Source organism: Colletotrichum abscissum (assembly GCF_030869225.1).
Source record: "Colletotrichum abscissum strain IMI 504890 chromosome Unknown Scaffold_17.1, whole genome shotgun sequence".
In the NCBI taxonomy this organism is placed as follows: Eukaryota; Fungi; Ascomycota; class Sordariomycetes; order Glomerellales; family Glomerellaceae; genus Colletotrichum; species Colletotrichum abscissum.
The window spans coordinates 807312-829776 of record NW_026850065.1 but is presented as its reverse complement, the minus strand read 5'-3'; the positions used below and the strand labels follow the sequence as shown (position 1 = coordinate 829776).

General features: G+C 52.7%; 5 protein-coding genes across 5 annotated transcripts; 3 read left to right on the top strand and 2 right to left on the bottom strand.

The window, feature by feature from the left end:
• Positions 1-1507: 1507 nt before the first annotated feature.
• On the bottom strand, positions 1508-1936 carry CABS01_07940 (uncharacterized protein; the record flags this gene model as incomplete). Its single annotated transcript, XM_060541302.1, has 1 exon — positions 1508-1936. One exon carries the CDS (start codon positions 1934-1936, stop codon positions 1508-1510), a length of 429 nt encoding a protein of 142 aa, XP_060402802.1.
• A 1026-nt stretch (positions 1937-2962) lies between these two features.
• On the bottom strand, positions 2963-3427 carry CABS01_07939 (uncharacterized protein; the record flags this gene model as incomplete). Its single annotated transcript, XM_060541301.1, has 1 exon — positions 2963-3427. The coding sequence occupies one exon, from the start codon at positions 3425-3427 to the stop codon at positions 2963-2965; it is 465 nt and encodes a 154-aa protein (XP_060402801.1).
• Positions 3428-10566: 7139 nt separating this feature from the next.
• CABS01_07938 (cyclin domain-containing protein) lies at positions 10567-11854 on the top strand (the record flags this gene model as incomplete). Its single annotated transcript, XM_060541300.1, has 2 exons — positions 10567-10773; positions 10841-11854. The coding sequence occupies 2 exons, from the start codon at positions 10567-10569 to the stop codon at positions 11852-11854; spliced, it is 1221 nt and encodes a 406-aa protein (XP_060402800.1).
• Positions 11855-19109: 7255 nt separating this feature from the next.
• CABS01_07937 (uncharacterized protein) lies at positions 19110-19421 on the top strand (the record flags this gene model as incomplete). Its single annotated transcript, XM_060541299.1, has 1 exon — positions 19110-19421. One exon carries the CDS (start codon positions 19110-19112, stop codon positions 19419-19421), a length of 312 nt encoding a protein of 103 aa, XP_060402799.1.
• A 293-nt stretch (positions 19422-19714) lies between these two features.
• CABS01_07936 (MFS siderochrome iron transporter MirB) lies at positions 19715-21791 on the top strand (the record flags this gene model as incomplete). Its single annotated transcript, XM_060541298.1, has 4 exons — positions 19715-19968; positions 20068-20342; positions 20420-20773; positions 20860-21791. The coding sequence occupies 4 exons, from the start codon at positions 19715-19717 to the stop codon at positions 21789-21791; spliced, it is 1815 nt and encodes a 604-aa protein (XP_060402798.1).
• Positions 21792-22465: the final 674 nt, after the last annotated feature.

Genomic DNA, 22465 nt, shown 5'->3' with positions numbered 1-22465 from the left:
CTGGAGGGTACCTAACCATAGGCTATCCGCGTAGGAAGGGCTGTTCCTGGCTTCCGAGATGCCACAGTCTTACGACTTTTAGTTGCCAAACCTGTCGAGACTCTGGCACTGGCCATTGTGTGAGTGGGGGGGGGGGGGGGGGGGGGGTTGTAAAGGGGGGGGGCAAGGAGGGGAGGGGACCAGCAGGGGGGGGGGGGGAGGGGGGGAGGGTGTGTTGGGCGGGGAAGGGTGGTGAGGGGGGGGGGGGGGGGGGGGGTGGGGTGGGGGGTGGGGGGGGGGGGGGGGGGGGGGGTGGGGGGGGGTTGTTTAATAAGGGGGAACCAAGGCTAAGTTGCGACTACGCCATGCGGCTGTGAAGAAGGGGAATAGGTTTTGTGCCAAGGCTGAATGGTGTACGGAGTACGGGTGTCTGTCAGTGTGAGAGGGGTTGAGATGGGGTAAAAGAGAACACGATGGTGACGTTGACGGTTGAGCGCGGGCTGTATGCAGGCAACTGAGTAAGAGGCTGAGTGGTTTTTTTTTTGTTTTTGGTGATATCCGCTGGTCTATATGGAGCCCCTTCGCGAGAAACGGGATCGAAACGCCATCGCCCGTCACCATCGGCGACACACGATCTTGACGCGCGGGGAAAGTCTAGGTTGATGAAGAAGAAAACCTGGAATGCTCAAACGCGATGCACGAGAGCGGGTTCTTTTCCTCGGTTTTGAGATTGTGTTCAGACCATTGAGTTCTGGGACGGGGCCTAGGAGGTGGTTAGGAGGTTAGGAACTCAATCATTCCAATGGTATCTTCGTCATTGACTTTGCGGAGCCAACCGGGCAATTAAGGAATCATGGCAATTTTTTAATCTTTTTTTTGGGCAGTTGTCTGGCCAGAATAGTTTCAGTAGCGTTATGGCGGGTACTATCTGCGAATTGAGACTTTCCCAGTCATGGAATTGGAGAATCACTCGCTGCAACGGTAACGTGTAAATTATTCCATATGGGCACATTCGGTTCCCATTCTCCATTTCCATCCATGATGAATTATTGTTCCATCTCGCTTGCAGTAATAAGTCTGACCGCCTAGGATCGTCAGGTCCCCTTTTCTGAGGCGAGATTTGCAACCCGCAGAAAGTCAGTGAGTTTGTATCATTAAAGGAAGGCACATAAAAAATAAAATAAAATAAAAGAGTCAGTGCCCACGCGCGTTCAACGGGCGATGCTAAGAAAAGATACAAGGCCGTTGACTGGACGGAAACACGACGCATTGATATTTAATAGAAAATCCCGTCTGCCCGTTCTTTTTCGTCTTTTTTGACGTTCGCGTGCTCCCGCGTTTCTGGCATGTCTGATTGGACTGTCGCGGTGTGGGGTAAAAGTCTTTTTTGGAGATTTGGATTCGGGGTGGGGGGCACTTGCTCGACTGGGGGTAGGGAAGGCGCGCTGTGACTGGTGGGCAAGTGCGAGAGCCACCGAGAGCTCGGGAAGCCCTTTCCTTCTTCCCCTTCCTTGGTTCGTGGTGGGGCTCAATTGGGGGGAGCTGATTGGACATCGAAAGACCTTCCCCTGTAAGGGCCAGGAAAGCGTGTCTTTTTTAGTTTAGTGGAAGCGTGGGGCAGGGCGTCTTTTGAGGCTTGGAGATTAGGTGAGAGTGGTACATGGCATATTGCACTGGGCTTTGGGAAGAGCCGAAGGAAGTGAGTGCCGTAAGGTATGGAAACTACCTCACGCTGTAGGAAAGCGATCGCGATGGACAATGGTAACGAAAGCGTGGTGGTGCCGAGTTTGGTTGAAGGCACTGGCGAGCTTGCAAGCGTGAGGATCCTCCGACGTGGAGACTTTTCGATACTCGAGAAGAGAAAAGAAACCAGAAGCAGAAAAAAGCAAAGTCGGGCGTTTCCTGTCCGTTCCCTCCGCGACGAGTCGTGTCTCTCCCTACGCAAAACCCCCTCCATGTGGGAAATATGATATTACTCTGATATACCATATATATACACATATAATTCTGAACGCATAGATCTTTGAGGGACTCTTCCAGGCCTCGAGGCATTGACGAACGACCAATATTCATCTCGAACATTTTCCACCTTTCTATTCGGCAGGAAAGGGACACATACTCACATTGAAGGACCAGGTGGAGAAGGTACCCGAAAACGTACCTAGCGCCGGGTGGATTTTCACGGCATAACTGCGCCGTGCTGTAGCAGCTGGAAGAACCAGGAACTATTCCACTCCGACGTAAGCGTGCCCAGCCCTAGGATTAGGATGTGTGGATTTCACAGGTCCGTGGACAGGGGATAGCCTCGCAAAAAGGATGGAGCGATGGACATGCCTACAACGTATGTACCTAACGGCCGGGAGGTTCCATGCTCTTAACTGGCAAGGAGAGGCGCGTAATGAGAGAATATGCACGATGCATCTGGTTTCTTGCTTTTTTGTACAGGCAATCGGTGCATTCAACTGCATCCGTAAAGGAAGAGGACCAGAGAGTTCCGGGACAACTTGGACAAGTATGACAAGTCACAAGAAGCCCTCAATTCGTGTAGCTGGATCTGGACCTGCAGAGCCAATCTCCAACGAAGAACCAATTGGCAACCTTCAAGGCGACCAATTGTGTTCTCACCCCCCGGTACGCCTTGAACCGTTCCCATCGTTGTGCATGCAACTTGGTAAAGTGGTTGCGCCTCTTGGGGCCATTAGGGAGGAACATAAAAACGCCCATTGCATCCGGATAACCCAAAGCACATCCAATTAATGAGGTAAGCCAACGCCTTGCTCCACACAACCGCGATTGAAAAAGTATCGAATTGGCGGCTCTAGGCGTTTGGTTGGGTTTCTGTCGGACGCGCGCTGCGGGAAGCTTCAGCTTTCCACGCCCCGAAGTCTGGAAGGCTGAAAGCGAGCGTGGTGAGATTGGATTGCGAAGACGCGCTCGCCGAAAATGGATACCGCGACGAGGATCAGACCGTACGATGGATCGATCAAAGGGTAGTTGGATGACACCGGACAAGTCTCCTGCTAGCCCTTTTTTCGGTTTCCAATCGTTGACATGAAGCAGGGGAAGCAGGATGGAAGCTTGGGAAAAAAAAAGGTCTCTTGCACAGTTGCAAAGTCTCAGCAATCCTTCCCCCCCCCTTTGCCCCCTTAGCGTCCGTTCCTGCAAAGGCCGGAAGTATCAAGTTTCCTGGGGGTGCGTAGGCCGGGCGCACGTGCCGAGAATGGGTAATTGAACTGTGAGAAAGACTGCAGCACTGGCACTTGCACTGGCTTTTCCCAGGTTTAGGTAGTCTTGAATCACACACACACAGCACACACACACAAGACAAGAAATCCCGTGCATCATTTAATCGAACCCCTACTCCATTTACGATGGGCCGTTTTCGAATCTCGATACGTCCGAGTGTCGTGACGGACGTGTGGTTTTCGCGTTTTTGTAGTAAGAGCATGCATGCACCTCAATGACTTGTGGTGGTGGACAGTCGGAGGTTGCGGTAGGTTTTACTTGAAGCTTGAGAGCCAAGCCCAAGACCGGGGACAAGGCAGGTGAAATTTACACAGTAGTCATCACGAGCCCGTTGGGAAGTGTTCCGTTACGGGGTACAGGTGTAGATGATTAGATTCGGCCGTGAGTTGCCATTGATCGTCTCTTCATCTGCGTTTCTGGTAAGTGATCTGAGGAAAAATGCTGGGTTGCCTGAGTGGATGGAGACAAGAGTATTGTGTGCGTCCGAAGCAGTCGAGGCGGTTCAATCCTACGCAATATGATTGCACAATCGCTGGTTTGGTTGGCGACGATATGTCAGCGTAATCCATTAAAAAAAGAAAAAAAGTGCAACAACCAAAGAAAAATACATCGTGACATCGTCATCCCTTCTTTCCCAGCCCGGCCGCGGCCGCCGTGGCCCGTCCTCCGTCCCGAAACCGCCAACCACTGGGAACTGTGGGAAGGTGCAAAAGTGTGGCTGGGGGTTGGGTGTTTCCTTCTAGAAGCTCGACCGCTGAGTGGATGACGGCCGGTGCGGGTGCTGTTGACATTTGACGACAACTGCAGCCTTGATTGGGTCTGCCTTCTCCGTTGTCCACCTCGCGTTTCTTACGGCAGACCACCTCACCTCACGTAACGGATACCTAGTTATGTCTTCAGTTCAATCGATTCCCATCAATTTCTCTCTGATGGAGGCCCGTCCCGACCAAGGCCCGCGCTTGAAATTTATGCGCACGATGCACAACGCACGAGGATTTGACAGACGTGCATAACAAACATACACACACCGCCTGGGTCTAATGTGGCTTTCTTTTCTCGCAATGTCCGAGATGTCGATAATAAATAATAAACAACAAACAGTCTCACGATCCACCAAGATAACAACAGCATGGCCGGCTCGACCACGACCCGGGCCCTGGGAAAGGAGGCCACGTTGAAGGGCTATGTGGAATGACGGACATTATATCAATCGCCGTCCAGGGCATCGGATCCAGACATGCCATGCGAATTATCCTCGAAAGCTTATGTCACCCATTTCATTATTGCACATTACCTACGAATACTGTATCCGTACTCCGTACCTTGCGCATCCCGTTGCACGACACGCCTGACACGATCCCGGATGCACGACCGAGACACACAAGCCACTCTTATTTCCGTTTCTCGTTTTCTCAGCTGCGTCTCCGTACCTCGTACCTCACTTTGTCGATTCCGAATAGTTCAACTAAACTAAACCCACCAAGTGATCCACGCCTGGTACTATTGCACAGTACTTCATACATACTGCGTACACCCGGGCTTCGACAAGTGGACCACATAGACGGCATATCGTCGTCATTTTCCAACGCTTCATATCGCCAAAAACCAGTGCTGGGGCGGTCCCACGAAGTATTCCCACCATTGCTGCGTGTTATCCACCGGCGACGCTGCAAAGTGTACGGATACCGTGGTACCTTGGTCCCAAGCCCACGGGTTACGCCGTGAAAGCAAATTCGAACGCCACACCACACTGAACACACGAACCAGGAAACCCTGCAAAAACCATCTGAATCCGTACCGCGTCGTGAGCCAATCCCAGCGGGGCGTTCTATCCTTCCCGTTAATCCCTGCTCCCAACACCACGCACACACGCCTCTGCGTGGTATCACTGGCTTTCCATCACCTATCCATGCCTCGCCTTGCCTAGCACAAACACGACCCATTACACGCAGAAGCTTGGTGTAGATAGAACCTGAGGAAGAAGCGGCTCCAATCTTGCTTTTCATATCCCAGGATTATCTCTTTCTACGCCAAGAAAGAGACTGAATTGGACCTGGTCCCGAGAGCCACCGTCCGTCCACTCGCCCGCAGTCCACACACACCATACACCGCTCACGTAACTCTCCCTGCTTGAGTGTACTTCATACGGGTCTTCATCGTACTACCTGACACCCGCTCGGCACGCATTGGCACAGTCCTCACTCCTCAACCTCCCACCTCATACCAACAACGGCACAGCACAACTCAATTCCGTCACGTCCACTGGTCCAGTGGGAACAACGCAGTAACCAACTACCTTGTTCAACAGGCGATCCCATACGCACCAATCATCCGTCCCGAGCGCGACTACCACCCTGCTGCCAGTCTGCCACTGCCTCAGCCTGGGCCAAGTCTGACTCTGACATCCAGCGAATTGGCCTTGTATGTACTCCGTTCGCTCTGGGTAATCCGTAAGCCCTGAAAGAGAACGTTACCGAAGCTCCATCTCGGGCTTCTAGAGTTCCTTCAACGGAACGGCCCCAGAACCGGCTTCTACGAAACGAACAAAGACGGGCGCTGGTTGTATTTGGCATGCTTCACTCCTGAGCTGCCGCAGCAATTAGCACTAGCATCAGCATCAGCATCGGTATTGCTTGGTGTTGGTTTTCTCGACCGGCCCAGTCCACCCCGTCCATCAGGCTGTTCCTTTGATCGAACTTGGTCGGCGCCGTCGAATGACATTGCCCCATTGCCTCCCAATCCCCTTCCCCTCTCTCTTCAGAACCTCGATCCGTTGGCTTTGTTCGTTTGAAGTCTTGACGCCTCCTGCCCAACCTTGTCCTGTACAAGCTACTGCTTCCTCTTGCGGGCCGTATCTTACGGGTGATACCTTACGTGGAAACGTACCATATTCTCGGACACACAAAGAAACAGAGGCAGAGACAGAAAAGACTCAAGTTGGGGATAAAGCAAAGGCACATTGGTACCGAGTTGCGCTAAGCCCAAGCATTATTCGAGAACAAGGAAAACGCGCGCGGAGCTGCTGCACAAAACCGGACATTTGATATTTCGGATTGGCATTGCTACCAGCCAGCCAGCCTACGGTTACGGATTACCACCACCACTGCCACTGGAACTCTGTATCTGTACGGTACCTAGCTTGCCCCTTCGCCCTGTATTATTCGGGGAAGAGAAAGGGTGTCAAAGGTCTCGCGGGGGTGGGCCAGGCCAAACTAGGACCAAAGCTCGTCAGGAGCTGCTGCTGCTGCGCACCACCACTACTTGGTGCGCACCACAAGCACCACCAGACGTATCCAATCGAAGGCCAGTTCGCTCATTTTCACACTTTCTGACGATCCACTTGAGCAAAAAGGTACTGCTCAGCGCTCACTCTTTCTCGGCGGGCGGCGCTGTCGACAGGCATTCGGCTTGCTGGGGGTGGCGCGCGCAGATGACCGGGAGACAAGACAGGAGACACGACGAAAGGCACGGCGAGCAGCAGGAGACCGTACCGTACTTGTTAAACGTGCTTGGACAAGGCAGACAAGACAATCAGACAATCGTCAGAGAAGAGGCAGTCGACAGAACAAGCAAAGCAGGCAGGCAGGCGAGCGGCGAGCGGTGTCGACAATTGGATTGTATACCTGCTGCGTCGACGCAGTCATCCTCATCCCTCGCTTCTTCCCTCGCTGCGGGCTTCATTATTAGGTACCCCGTACCAAGGCATCCATCACGGCGACAGGCAGACGAAGCAGAGACAGAAGAGAGACAGCATTGTGGTGCTACTGCTGGTCGGCAAGGAACCTACCTAGCTCACTCAGCCTGCTTCGCGCGCAGCTGCACTTGCAGGGCACATCTGCAAGGAAGAAAGAGGGTCGGCTCACTGCGAGTAAAGTGAGTCCAGCGTCTCCATCCAGTCCAGTCCGTTCCTCGGTATCCGTAACGTATGCGGATTCCATACAGGCAAGTAATACCACCCACTGCGCGGGCTACAGAACAGACGCATAGGGCAGCCTCAGTTTCGTGACTTTGTGCTTCGTATGGAGTGGTAGTTGCTGACCTGAGGTGTTTGTATAGTAGTCGTCTGCTGGATTTCCTGATTGTACCCATCAGCCAGCATCAAAAGTAACAAAAGGCGCATCAGCCCAACAGCAATAGTAACTTCAGCAGGCAGGAAGCTATCTACCTTACTACGTACAAAGTACCTATTTCTAAGGTAAGGTAGGACAGGCGGTCTTGGAGAAGAGGTACGTCGATTCCATGTATCTTTATGCTGTGCATTAGGTGCGGAACTACCTCTCGGTCATTCACGCTTCCCCCAGTCTCTCCCCTTCCCTGTGCCTAGCCTGGGCTCTTCCCTGTCGATATCACAACAAGATACTTTGGCTGTATATGCGAGAGCGGCGGCAATAGAAAGTACCGTGCCGTTTCTTGGGATCCACCTGGGGGAGGGGGGACTTTGCACTTGCACTTTGGTCGGCACCAAAACCAGCACCAGCGCCAGCACCAGCAGCAAGTATTTCGTACCTTTCCAAGTATTCGCACCAGAACCACCTGCTCATTCGCACCTGCTCTCTCACACACCCCTCCCCTCCCCTCCGTCCTCCCTCTCCACCTCACCCTTCCTTCCCGTTCCCCCTTCTCCTCTCGCTCTGTCTCTCTGTCTCTCTATCTCTCTCTTTCCTTCCCGTGCCTCCCTCGTTCATCCGCCCCACCCAACCTCTCTCCTGCTCCTTCTCTCTCACACATACTACGCAGTAGACAGGAAGGTAATAATCGTCAGGGAATACCTAGGCAGGCACGAAATACACACCTACCACAGCCAGACATTCGCACCTCCCGCCCACACACACACATCCTCAGAAAAAGGGCCAAAGCTGCACCTTTACGTAGGTACTTGGTCCTTGTACCCATCCAGCAGCGGGCCCCAAAGTACCTTTTTTCCCTCCCAACTTACTGCAAAGGAGGAGTCCCAGACGTACCGCAGTACTCGAGCCGGCCGGCCTGTTAAAACACCTTGGTTCTCTTCCAATCCTTTTTCATCTCCTCGGCCCTCCTCCAACCCTTTACCTACCCTCACCTCCCCCTTCTCTCCTCCTCCTCGTCCCTCCCCATCCATTCATTCCCTCCTCTTCCTCTCTCCCCGAAGACAGTCCTTCCTGACTCCTTTGCTCGCCGAAAACGAATAAAGGGTCTTTCCATTCTCTACTCCTCTACCCCCCAATTGAGAATAGGAAAAAAGAGGAAGGTAGGAGAAAGAGAGAAGACTTAATCTGGCGACGTCCCCTCCCTGACTGAACCGACTCGTCTCCCTCGACTCCCAACTCACCACCACCACCACCAACCACGCCCAAAGCTGTCAAGGTCGAACCAGCTTCATCTTGCACACGCCCCCCTTCTCCCATCAACTCCCCGACAATCCTCGACAGTTGGAAACGGTTCGCCAATTCCCAGCTTTTCGAGCTTGCAGAGTGTGACCGGAAAAGCCACAAGAGAGCAGGACCACCGCAACAAAGAGAAAGAGACTGGAACTCGATTTGAAGATATAGTGAAGAAGACCTTGATTGGTATTTTCTACACTGCTCTTTCATCAGACAAGACAAGAAAAAAAAGACTCCCACGTCCCTCCCGTTCCTTGCATCCCTCTCCCGACCGTCCGCCCTTCCCGCGACGACCAATCCGACCAACCCATCACCCCCTGAAGAATTCCTCGCCTCCACGACGACCAAAGGAACTCGACTCAGACGTGCAACTTCCACGACGCAACAAAACCCACACACCCATCCTCGGCCCTCCGACGACTACCACGAAAGCTCCCTTTCGTTCCGCCGGCCTGCCATCCCGCCCTCATTCCTTCCAAGAGCCCCTTTGCGATCTTGGATTGTGTCGGCCCCAAAGCTTCTCGAGCAACCCCGTTCTCCAGAAGCCCGATTCTTCATCCCCGTGGATTCCCAATCTCAGGTTCCCTCGACAAGGAAAGAAAACTACAGGAGAATCTTTTTTTTGGTTCACCATTGCTTTCTCTCAAGGCTTGTCAGACCATCGAGAATACCTCATACATGATCCCACCAGGATTATAGATCATCCCTTTTTGTCCTTCGGGCACCATCTGTGAAAAGGTACGTTTTTTCTTACTACAACAATGTAATTCAGATGAAGATGTGCGCCTGACCTACCTATTCACCACCGTCAATCCACCTGCCCTGACCAGTCCAGCCTGATGACGGGATGAACCTTGGTCTCCATCTTCCAAACCTTCCCCTACCCAGAGCTTTCTCCGTTCACCACCATCTCCACTACAAGCACTCATCATCCCCTTTACGTTACCGCATCTGTCAAGAGCCCGGTGTCTAAACTTCACATCTTCCCTCCCTCTACAGCTTTTGCGTGCCGTTGTGGTATTTCTACTCGGCGATCCACGTACACAAAGTTTCCCCCCACATTTTACCAAGAAACCAAAACCACCACCAGTCCGAGGTTAGGATAGCTCGAGGGGATACGTTCATTCGTCGCTCCCCCAATCCCATCCTCAGGAATTGTCTCAATTTCGTCTGTCTTGACAGTCAAAGTTGCACAACAACCGTGGCGGTAAGCCTCGCCATCACTTCACACTCCAGCCCTTTTCCCTTCCCAGTTCCTGAGCCTCTGCCCTCTACTCACTCCCTTCTGCCCCTACGGTCCTCTCACTGCCTAGCCCCCCAGTCAAGAGACGCCAGTCTAGATGATTCTCCATCTCCCCTCGTGCCAATCCGTCTCCTCACCACCCACTGGTCGAATCAGGGCGACTCTATCTGAGTTCGAGATCTCCCCCCTTTAGATCGGCACCAAGCGGTATTTACAGAAGCCGGTTGCTCCTTCATCGCGCCCGTCGTCAACCTTCAAACAGCTGCTTGTCTCACTTCGTCCACTACTCTAGGCTCCCTCGAGCGCCTGCAATCGTCTAAAAGAACCGCGAGCTAACCCAATCTTTTCTCTTCTTTTAGAGCCATCCACTCGACCTCTCTCATAAACGGCCAGTTTCCCGGCCACCTTTCCGTCCGTCAATCTCACACGAGGAACTCGGTCTCGCACCATTTCGGCTTCTCATCCAGCCACAGTCACTCTTTTGCCGGACCCTGTTCGCTTTCAACACGCTCCTTCTAATACTAATATTCTGATCTCTCGGTTGCACCATTCCACTCTTTCACAGCACCGATTCTGAAGACTTTTTTTTTACCGTTTCTTTTTTAACGTCCTTCCGTCTCCGACCACCAAAAAAAGCTTCCTGGAGAACTTAATCGTCATTCTTTCCCGTTTCGGAACTTCGACCCGTCAGCCAACCCCCCTCATACCCGCCTTCGACTCACTACATCACAATTCAAAATGGCGTACTACCAACAACAACAGCAGCACTCCGATCCTACCTTCTTCACAGAGGACCACGACGAACCCCAACGGCCGCGAATGGGCACTCGGGACGCCGCCAAGATGATTGCGAGGCAACGGCAGGAGATTATCGCCAGCGAGCTTTCCCGGATAGCTGGTGACGAGTACTTGGAGGATATCATGAAGCACATGAGGCACATGGAGGTAAGAATGAGAGGAAGGAGCAGCCACTGGCCTCAGTTGGATCGGCTTTACTGACACCCGACTTCAGGATGAGACGATGCCTGATGCCAATCTTATCGATATGCAAAGAGAGATCCAATGGTACATGAGACCCTACCTCATCGACTTTCTCATCGAAGCCCATGCCGCCTTCGCCCTCCTCCCCGAGACTCTTTTCCTCACCGTCAACCTCCTCGACCGGTACTGCTCAAAGCGTGTCGTCTACAAGCAACACTACCAGCTCGTCGGTTGTGCCGCTCTCCTGATCGCCGCCAAGTATGGTGACAAGAAGGACCGCGTGCCCCAGATCCACGAACTCAACAACATGTGCTGTGGCTTGTACGACGCCGGCATGTTCACCCAGATGGAGATGCACGTCCTCAACACCCTCGAGTGGACCATTGGGCACCCCACTGTCGACTTCTTCACCCAGCTCATCGTCGCTGAGGAGCACGACAAGGTTGAGGTTGAGCACATGGCTGCCTACATCTGCGAGATCGCCCTGTACCACCGCGACTTCGTCTCCACCAAGCCTTCCATCATGGCTCGCTCATCCCTCGCCTTGGCAAGAGCGATCCTTGGCGAGCCCGAGATCAACGATGGAGAGTGGGACCACGTTGAGAACGTCACCCTGCTGACTCTCTCTCAACACCTGCACAGCCCCTCCGTCGCCCTCGCAAGGAAGTACTCATCATCACACTTCTCCGGCGTCGCGAAGAAGCTTGCGTCTTTCATGGCTCACCAAGCTAGCATCGCGCGAGCCCAGTCGGGGGTCCCTCCGAGTCCGCCTTCTGAGTCCGCCTCAAAACACTCAAACATCTACAGCACCCCCCACAAAGGCCACGGAGCTGTCGCAGGAGTAGTAGAAGGATATATGACCCCGCCCATCACCCCTGATGGCGCCGCATATGGAACCGTGAACAAGGACGCATACCCCATGCCGCCGAGATGTCCGGTCACCCCGACACCGCAACCCAACACAGCGGCGTACGCGCAACAACAGGTGCAGCAGCAATACGCCCCCTTTGTACACCAACATACGACGGGTCACCACATGGCCTAAACGTCGACTAACACGGGTCGAACCCCCCGCGGAGTCCCACACAGCGAACCAACGCTACGATACGGGCAATCGAAGCTTTCCCCTCATTATACCCGTGGCAGGGCAATTGAGCGATCTCCCAGGAAGTGGATTAAAAAGGAAAAAAAGATTGTTTGCCGCATGCATACAGAATGGTTTTTTCATCAACACGTCATGGCATCGAGCGATTTGATTTTTATGCAACAAAGTCCATTTTCACTCAGCAGAAGTGTCCCAAAAAAAGGAATACGGATCATACCCCAAACAACCCCCGAGTTATTTTTTCTCAACAGCATTCAGCGGCTTTTTATTACATACACAACACACCTCAACGAAGAGTTTTTACGTTCGCGAGATGGTCACCCCAGGACGGGTGAAGGATTGGAATCACAGCGGTCATCCTTCACGGTAATTTGAAGTTGGGATCCAGGCGACGAGATATCGACACCCCCGACCCATCATTCACAACACACCAATGAAGGGACACCAGCGAAGGTCAGATTGTAGGGTCTCAGGATGAGATTCGACCCGAATGGGAATTCTTGAAGGAGGAAAAAAAAGAAGCACAGTGGATTTTTTTCGACGGATTGGTGGGACCTCGATGGACTTTAACCCGATGGGAAAAGGACTCTTGGACTCGCTCAAGGAAGGGAAACATGCGGCCACTGAGCACACGAACACCTCCTGGCCGGTTTACTTTTTTCGCACCTTGGAGCCAACCATTTCGAGAGTGGTGGACAGATTGTTTCCTTTTTCTTTGATCATTGAAGGCCGGATATCCCCTAATTGGCCGACAATGGATGCAAAGGGATACCAAAGGAATCGGTTTCTGGTCCGCACGTTACTTTTGGAGACAAGGCTGGATTCGTTCTCTTTCGATGACCAGAAGGAAATTTCTGGATGGAGAGAAGGAAATGGGGGGACGACCATGAGACGGTATCTCCCTACCCAGCCGGGGCGAGAGCCCTCGAGACTTTCGCATACCCGCATTTGGACTCCCTTACGTGTAAGGTAGTTGTACAAAGGCACAAAAAAAGAGTAAAAATTCTCTGCTACTTTTTCGTCATATCTTCTGGTCCCTCTATTATTGTGTGCCATGTCTTTGTGTTCGTGTCCTGTGATGAAGTCTCTCAATGATGAATATGGTTTGGCTGGTAGCCTGGTGCTGGGCCTCTGTGTGACATGGTCCGTGATGGTTACACACAAGGGGGGAGGGTCGAGCTCCTTGAAAGCCCACACGGGAAATGAATTGCCCACCCACGTCCATCCCCCTGCCCCCCTCCCTCCCCGGGCTAATCATAGCTGTTGCATTAGTGACGCGGGATGGAGCGGCGGGAGGCCTACCATTGGACTTTTTTTTTGTGATGATGTAGGTTTATGCGTTGGATAAGGTATGTCACTTCATTATGCGAGTGATTTTGAATGGGGGGGGGGGGGGGGGGGGGGGTGTTTTAGTTGTGTGTTGGGTGTGGGGGGGGGGTTCTTTGTTTTTTTTTTTTGTGTTGGGAGTTGTGTTTGTGTGTGGTTGAGGTGGGTTGTTATTCATGGTGGTGGTTGGTGGTGGGGGGGGGGGGGGGGGGGGGGTTCCTTGTCACTTGTGTGTTGGCTTTGTTGGAGTACGCATTCTTACGTAGCGGGTGCATCCCTCCTTGTGTAGATGCTTTTATCGTTTCTCTGCTTTCCTCACGAAAAAAAAGAGAAGAAAAAAGAATCGGTATGCGAAGAGCTCCTGGATCCCTTCCTCCCGAACCCGACGTGTTCTGGTTCATCTGAAGATGGGAAAGCTTACTTTTGATTGGATTGATTGATCTTCGTCTGAAAATGTGGGAGCGATACATTTTTTTTTCGCTTGGGAGTGACATTACTAGAGACGTGGAGGACGGGGCTGATCCTGTTTAGGGGGTGGATGCTTGTATTATTTTGGTGGATTATCTAAGGCGTTCGATGCAGGGAAACGGGAGGGTACGGAGGTACTTGTGGACTTGACCATTTGATGGGGGCCGGGGGTCGGGATGTGAGCTGTGCGTTTGGGCGTGGGGCATGGTTTTTGATGGCTTCTGATGTCTTGTGAGGTTGTTTTGCTGGATTGGCTTATTCTGGGGTCGGTATTTGAGGTAGAGATAAGGGGGGAGGTTGGAGATTTGGGATGCGTGGGATTCAGGCTTGGTTTGTTGTCAGGGTCGTTTTGGTAAGTGGTGGTGGTGGTGGTGGTGTTGTCTCTCTCCCTTTTGTGTAACGGTTGTAGGGTGCGCACGTCTCAGGGAGGACTTTTCTTTTCCGTCGGTGAGCGTTTTCTTTTTGAAAGGGGTTTGGTTGAGGCCTGCTGAAATAAAGATTGAATAGGCAGCATTAAGACCCTTGAGGGGATGTCCGCGGGGGGGGGATAAGAGTGATGATGGAAATATTTTCGAACGATTGAGAAGTTTTCACGGTTCTAGCATCACTGGAGACTGGTTTTTTTTTCCTTACCTTCTTGCCAGTGTTGGACTCAGATGAAGCCCTACTAGAGAATAGCGGTTCGATTACTGATACAGTTGATGGATTGCGGTATTCTAGCCTTCCAAGGTTTCCAACCTCCTCCCTTTTTGCCTTCACTTCATCTGGGCTTGCCTTGCGACGATGGAGGGAGGAGGGCGGGGTTGTGTTTGCGCATTGACGGGTTTTATGCAATGGGGGTTGGGGGTTTTGGGGGGGGGGAAGCAAGGGACAACTCTGAATGTTTGATGCGTTGGCCTTGTGGTGCGGGATGTTGCGCTTCGGGGAATCCCATGTCGTTCGGCCTGAACCTTTTCATTGACGACCGAGACTGGTTTTTTGGTTGTGAAGTAGAGCTTGGGTTTTTGCGTCTTGAATATGTGTGGCGATGTGGGTGGATTTGAACGGTGGTGGTGAGTCACGTTCGGGACATCGTAGGCATGATGCGAGATCCAGAAGTAAAAACCCGCCCGGGGCGGCTGGAGCGTAACGACGAGAAGGGTTGGGGGGATCCCCGGACGATAGTCTTTTTCAATGTAGTCGTTTTTTCTTCGGGCCTTGGATCTTGAGAGGTCGGGAGGCCTTTGCGGGACGGGGATATTCGTTGTTGGAGGAGAGCCGTGCTGAACCGTTTTACGGGTTGACGCGCGTGAGATGAGATGATCGATGTTGTATGCCGTGTTTCCCACATGGTTTCGGTCCCCGTTCGTCTGATCTCGTTGGAGTGCCTGCGCCTTCAGAGAGGGAACGGCATCTGTGGAAAGGCGTATGGTGACTGCGTTCAGGGGAGCCCATGGCTCGAATGGCGAGCCGGCATCAGGTTCTGGCGTTTTGTTATGAGCTGCAGACTCTTGTCCTTTTCGCTTTGGAGATGACTTTGCTGTTCGACGGGACGCTCTTCACGTTGTCCCGCGTTGTATCAGGGTGCCTGGCTGAGGCACGTTACCATGTACGGGTCTACCGTCGACATGGACCAGCGTCGCCTGTGATTGCTTTGGAAGGAAGCTGACCAGGTTCTACACTGTCTTTTCGCTCGTGGTGGTAGGTACTTGCTTGCATTCATATCCGTGGAATAGAAAACGGCCTGTGGTTAAGGGGCAATAAACCCATGGATCGTGTGAAGCTGGAGAGTTGAGGAGGCTTCAAAGTATTTGAGGAGGGTTTGGATGGGGGGGTTGCTTGTGCCGCCTTTCTTCGATTGGGGTATGGACCTGATCGAGTCCTGGCGCCGATTGTTTCCGTGTCCTCGGGCGGAGAAGAAGAGCATATCAATGCTTGGATGAGACGGTAGAACGGAGGATGTGTGGGTCAACGTCATGGCCTTCTTCTTGACGTCGAGACCGGGTTGGACCGCTTGAGCATTACTCCCACGTTGATAGTTGGTGAAATTCAGTTCAGACAAGTTGATAATATCAAGTTGATTATATATGGCGAAGCAATCTGTCTGGATGATTCTCGACTTGGGAAGATGTGCCGTTGGCCTCGTCGAGTTTGGCCTCCCATTTGTTGTGGTTCTCTCGAGTAGGCGGGATGGCACTCGGAGAAAGTGCTATGCCGTCGTTCCCGTTTGCCGTTGAGATCTTCACGTTACTAGAGAAAAACCTTTCAGACTCAACGCTCATACTCGGAATTGTCGGAGACGTTTGATTGTAAAAGGTCAAGGACCAGGAGACGTTGTTGATGTCCGCGGCAGACCCCGAAGGAAGACACCTTAATATCTGCGAGTAGGCAATGGTGTGCCGCTCTTGATTGCTAAATACTATCACGGAGCATTGACATTGCGCAAAGAAATGCAGAGTACAGGAAGGTGACTCGATAAATTGACTTCGCTGAGGCGCGACGACGTCTTTCTTTGCGTATTTAGATATCGGGACTGAACAGATACTACGTAGTAGCCAGATCATACCTAAAGAGACGTAAACTAGTCCTGATCGTCGTCTTGGAAGAATATGACACCAAGAAAGCTGCTTGGTGCAAAGGTGTGTCTTGGGAATGGCTTTTCCTTGAGGGTATTCGATGCTAGATATGGGGAGGCGAATGTCCGTGGAGGCATGAAAGCAGACTTCAGCAGATGATTAATTCCAGAGCGCTTGGTTCAGCGCAACTTCCTAAAACATACTTGAAAGGTACATGACCAAGCCACCGCTCCCATCTCCTGGCAATAGCCAGATGTCTGGTTCTGCCCATGCCCCTGGCCGCCAGATATGCGCCCAGATTTGGTGATGATTGCCCATGGCTGCATGTTTTGGTTAGATCATGAGTGATCTGCCGGCTTCTCTTGTGAGTTCGGATACGCGTGTCTGGAGAGAGTCTTTTGAGACAAACAAATGACGGCAGCCGCGTACCTACAAAGGTTCCATGGGGCATACCTTCGTACTAAGTGACAAATGCCACAGAAAGTAGCCATAGAGGCTTCTACGAGGCCAATCAACATAGTTAGCCGACATGATCATGTCAGCGTGATTGTAATGTACGGGTAGGCCTGAAGAGGTGCAATCCTATCCCCAGTATCACTGCACCGAACAATCTGCAAGTCTATGTCGTAGCACCTTGATCGGAAGCTCTGCGAGTGTTGCAACGACCGATTTGACGCTTCTTTGAGAATGCCCAATCCAGATTCTGGAGAATCAAGATGGCCCGAGGTCAACGTTTTGCTATGACCATACAAAGACAAATGAGAAAAATATTTACACGGAAGAGGCTCACTTGTGGAGATTTGATTAGAACTTATTAACTTCAAGCACACTACACCTCATGGACTCAGATATAAAGCTTAATGCTGGGTAGTTCATGTACAAATGTCGGTTCGTCGTTTCGCATCGAATAGAGACAAAGTTCAGGGCGAACTAGAACGGGTCTTAAGAGAGAAACTATCCAAGAGGCATGGAAGCAAACGAAGGTACATGTAAAAGGTGGGAGGTCATGAGAATTCAGGTGGTCAAGCTTTTGGGTATCAGACCACGCAAATTATTCGCAAGACGAGCTAGAGCAAATTGGAAGCCGACCCATACACCAAGCGAGGGGACCTAGATTTGTGAGAGATAAGAAGCCAGAATGTCTATACCCCTTTGCCACTTCACTAACATCTCATGTCCCTTCTAAGACGCTGGAATTCCCTCATTGACCTACTCCTACGGTGATTTACGAGTTGATAACTGATCTCGGAGTATCTGTCCAGAATAGTACCCCAAGTCGATCATTCGCCCATTCTCGGACCAGATAACATTACCCTTCTCGCAATTGAACTCAAAGGGCTTGGGTGTCTTGAGAATCTATGATTCGGCATCATTGACTACACGTCTAGGACAGGGCCTCGACTGGGTGTCGAGATCAAGGGACCACACTCAAGCCTGGAAGGGGTTTTCAGCCTGCCTCAAGTTTTCAGGCTTATGTAGAGAGAAGGGACCGTAGTCACGGTTGCTCTGACAGAGTTTTGTGAAGTAAACAAGACGAAGAAGAATGGATACAATGGCATTCTCGAGGAGCATGGAGACATGTAGCCACCTATCATCTCATTGCTTCGAACTCCTAGCCAGTAAACACCCAAGATACATCTGCTGGAAATAGCTTGCCCCTCGTCTTATTGTCTACTTAATTTATTATACGGATAAACGAAACCAAGAGCATCTCTCCGGTCCTGCGCTCAACAATCAGCTTGCCAACCTCGGACGTGGTGAATGCTGACATTATCGAAGGAGCGGGATCCCAGAGCACCAAATGATCAGATCACGCCACCTGGGCGGAACTACAAACCCCACGTTCCGAAGACGACCCGAAAATCTTGTGAATCAGTCAATAAATTTGGGATTTGGATTATTTTTTCGACATATCAAACATCGCTACATAGAGAGCAAAGATAGTAACTTCAGGTACTGGCGCCTTTAGGAGGCCTTCACCGGAAAGCAATACCGAATACACCGACCGGCACTCCCCAGAGGCAAAAACTCTTCAAGGCCGGCCTCAGGAAAGAGTGAGACTAGGAGATCGCTCTCTCGGACTTATCACGTAATGGGTGCCTACTAGAGGGAAGTATCACATTCGCTTGGAGCAGGACCCGCTGGCAGCCCATTCCTTATGAGCCCGTAATCTTCCGGCAAATTCTCTGCCGCCAACTCACGACTCACATGCCTGCTTCCTTTGAAGAGTTATCTCAGAGGAGGAATTCCTCGACGGTCATTGCTGCGCGTGGTCCTGGGTCTCCATCTGCCAAGAAGCTTTGACTTGCCATGCAAGAACTGGGGGCCAAAAGCTCGTAGGGCTGGGAAGCCAAGAGTTCATCAAGATGTGGCCGGGGCATGTTGGCGCTGCTTGGGAGAATCTCGTGCGAGTCAGAAATCAGATATCAATTATTCCCTCCCGAAACCTTTCTCCGGGGCCGACTTTGTTTCCCAGTCCCAAGTCGTGAGGCCGAGACCGGGTCGTCGGGCGCATCCTGGTGCGAGGGCAGCTGCTAAATCACTGAGAAGAAGAGATGTTATTGGGAGACGTCCGGTGAGCTAACCTCGGAAAAGACCCAGCAGTCAGGCTCCCTCTAGACTCTAGCTCGCCAAGCAACCGCGCAACTCAAAGATGAGACTTTAAAAAAATTCTGTTGCCTCCTGCTCGGATACCCTCTTACCAATAGCTCCCCGCGCCAGACCCCTTCCGCGATAGCGCCCCGGCCCGCAAAGCCAAGTCCGGCCAAGTCTGCAGTCTGGCCCATCTAATCTAATCAATCAGATAACACCATCCCGAGTATCCCTCACCCACCCATCCCACTGAAATGGTGTCGGGAACCCGGCACTACGGGTCTGCTCTCGCCAAGCCCGCAGCTGCTTTGTGCTTTTCGCAGGATCCTTCGCAAAAAGTCCCCTCCAGGGCTCTTCCGTCCCGTCTTGTCTTCCCACCCCAACGCCATCCGTCCTGTGATCTATCTGGCCCCTCATCCGCCGCCATCATGGGTCGCCTCCCGACCTCTCGGTTCCTGGGCGCAAGAAAGCACACTAGACGGCCCCGACTTCGGTCTCCTGCGCGCTGGTGGTGGTGTGTGTGTGCCTGTTATTCCACTCTGATCTCTGCAAGTATGGACGAGTAGCCGCATCTTATCAGATCACAGCCTGCTGTTGAAAGGGGGACGTGGTGTGCGTGGGTCAAAGGTGAATCCTTCCGGCCGCTAACTTCGTGATGGGATGGTGTAGAACTTAGCGAGGTCGCAAAAAGTGGCACGCTAGAAAGGCGGCACGTATTCGCGCCCTCCTCTGGAAGGGTCTTTAACTACAAGGCGAACCCCCCCAAACCACCGGCCGCTTTTCTCTTCTTACTCTGGATTTGGTCATTAATCTCTTCCTGCCGCTTTCCGCTTTGTTTGTCTTTGGTGTAAAGCGCATCATGGCAGTGATTTCGCAGCTTCGTGAGGCCCTCGGCCGCAAGCCGGCCCCGGTCGACGACGCACCCATGACCATCACCACGGCGCCGGAAACCGCCAACAACAATGACGACAAGGAACTGGGTGAGATCCCGCCCGACGACGAGAAGCCGGGCGAGGAGCAGAGGGTCAGCCAGGAGGTTCAGCATGGTGTCAAGTTGGCGCAGGCTTTGACCTTGACGTGGGGCAAGAACTCGCTGATTGCCATCTTCATCTTGTAAGGACTCTTTCCCTCGAACCTCTCGCATACCCTGGCGAGACTCGCATCATGAGGAATGGCATGACTGATATCAGGGTCATTTACTCCCCTGTGCAGCATGTGGTTTCTGTACCTCACCAACGGATTCCAGAGTTCCGTGCTGTCCAGCTTGACGCCGTATGCCGCCAGCGACTTTGAGTCGCACTCGCTCCTCCCCGTCATCGACATTGTGTCCAGCGCCATGACGGCTTCGGTGTACATCCCGCTGGCCAAGATTCTGGATCTTTGGGGCCGAGCGGAGGGGTTCTTGCTCATGGTGCTCTTCGCGACGCTGGGTATGATTATGTTGGCCGCCAGCCAGAACCTTGCCACGTACTGTGCCGCTACCGTAAGTTTCTAGACTTCTTCCCGCACTTTGATCGCCAAATTGGCGCAAAGAAAAGAGAAAACAACCAAAATACTCATGCAGGAAATCTTGAGGTCTTTTGGCAAGTGGGCTGGTCCGGTCTCACGTACAGCATCGACGTGATCACGGCGGACTCAACCCACGTCAAGAACCGAGGGCTGGCGTTCGCCTTCACCTCCTCGCCCTACATCATCACGGCGTTCGCCGGCCCCAAGGCCGCCGAGGGCTTCCTGAACAACGTCAACTGGCGTTGGGGCTTTGGCTGCTTCTCCATTGTCTTGCCCGTCGTCGCTGTGCCCATGTACAGCATCCTGAAGTGGAACATTCACAAGGCCAAGAAGCGCGGTACTCTGGTGCGCGAGCCTAGCGGCCGTAGCTTTGTGCAGAATGTCTGGTGGGGTCTGATCGAGTTTGATGGTATGCTTTTTTCTTCCCCTTTGAATGAGGGCTTCTTCTCCGCCATTGCTCAAGCCTCGAGGACATTGCTGATTAGCTTCACTCAGTCCTGGGAATTGTCCTCTTCGCCTGCGGTCTCGTCACCTTCCTGCTCCCCTTTTCCCTCGCAAGCACCGCCCCGGACGGCTGGAAATCAGCATACATCATCGCCATGATCGTCACAGGCTTCGTCGTCCTCGCCCTCTTCCTTCTCAACGAGCTCTACCTTGCGCCCAAGCCCTTCCTCAAGTTCGAGTTCTTCTCCGACAGGACCGTCATCGGCGTCTGCGTCCTCGACATCACGTACCAGGTCGCCTACTACTGCTGGAACAGCTACTTCACCTCCTTTTTGCAAGTCGTCAACGATCTCTCCGTCTCCAACGCGGGCTACGTCGGCAACACTTTCGACGTCGTCTCGGGCGTGCTCCTCTTCATCGTCGGCTTCTCCATCTCCAAGACGGGCCGCTTCCGCTGGCTCCTGATGGTCGGCGTGCCGCTGTATACCTTTGGCCAGGGGCTCATGATTTACTTCCGCCAGCCGGGTCAGAGCGTCGGATACCTGGTCATGTGCCAGATCTTCACGTCCATTGGTGGCAGCGTCTTTATCCTGTGCATGCAGGTCGCTATCCTGGCGGCCGTGGACCACCAGCACGTCGCCGCCGCGCTCGCGCTCCTGAGCGTCTGCGGCAACATTGGCGGCTCTGTGGGGAACACCATCTCTGCGGCCATCTGGACCAACACGTTTGAGAAGGCTCTGGAGCGGAACCTTCCCGAGTCTGCGCTGGGGAGTCTGGCGGACATCTATGCGGATCTCGATACGCAGCTGAGCTATCCCGTGGGAAGCGATGAGCGACTCGCCATCCAGAACGCATACGGATATGCTCAGACGCGGATGCTTGCCGCTGGAACTTCGGTGATGGTGTTTGGGTTCATTGCTATTTTCATGATTAAGAATTACAACTTGAAGGAGATGAAGCAGACCAAGGGTCTTGTGTTCTAAGAGCCGGCTGTATCTGGGCTCTGGCAGAAAGACCTGTCAGTTCATGAGCTGTGTATGACTTGATTGACTAAATCAAGTTGGTGAGCATCAAATGGGGGCTGAGGAGATAGATATATGAAGTATATGATGAATGCATAAATTGAAGTTGGTACAAAATATGGACAACTGTTGCAACTGCGAATCAATCTTCTCAGTACGGAGTAGGAATGATGGGCTATGTTGTTGTTATGCCCTGAAAACTGACATCGATGTGGAAAGGGGCGCAAAAGGGGGTTTGCTTGAAGATGGGTATTGATATTGAAATGGGATTTCATGCATCGGTGTGGACGGCATCGGCAGTGACGTTGCAAGCCGGCGGGAAACAAAACAAAGCTCGAGGTACGTACACGGTACACGGGCACCGGTCGATAACGGGTGGGCTCGGTGATGACGACGACCAATCACCGCTGACGGCCGGATCAAGCCCGGACCCTTCGGTGCTGCTGCAGCCAGTGAAACGCCAACGGGTGGATCCACACACGGCGGAGGCTTTTCCCCACGTCGTTTTTGGGTGGAAAGAAGCTGCACTGCTGTGCTGGTCTCGAGTGCTTTGCCTCTTTGCGGTCTGTCGCTGACCTTTTTTTCTTTGCCGCCGACGCGAGTCCACTTTCTGACCTACCTTACCTGACCTCGTC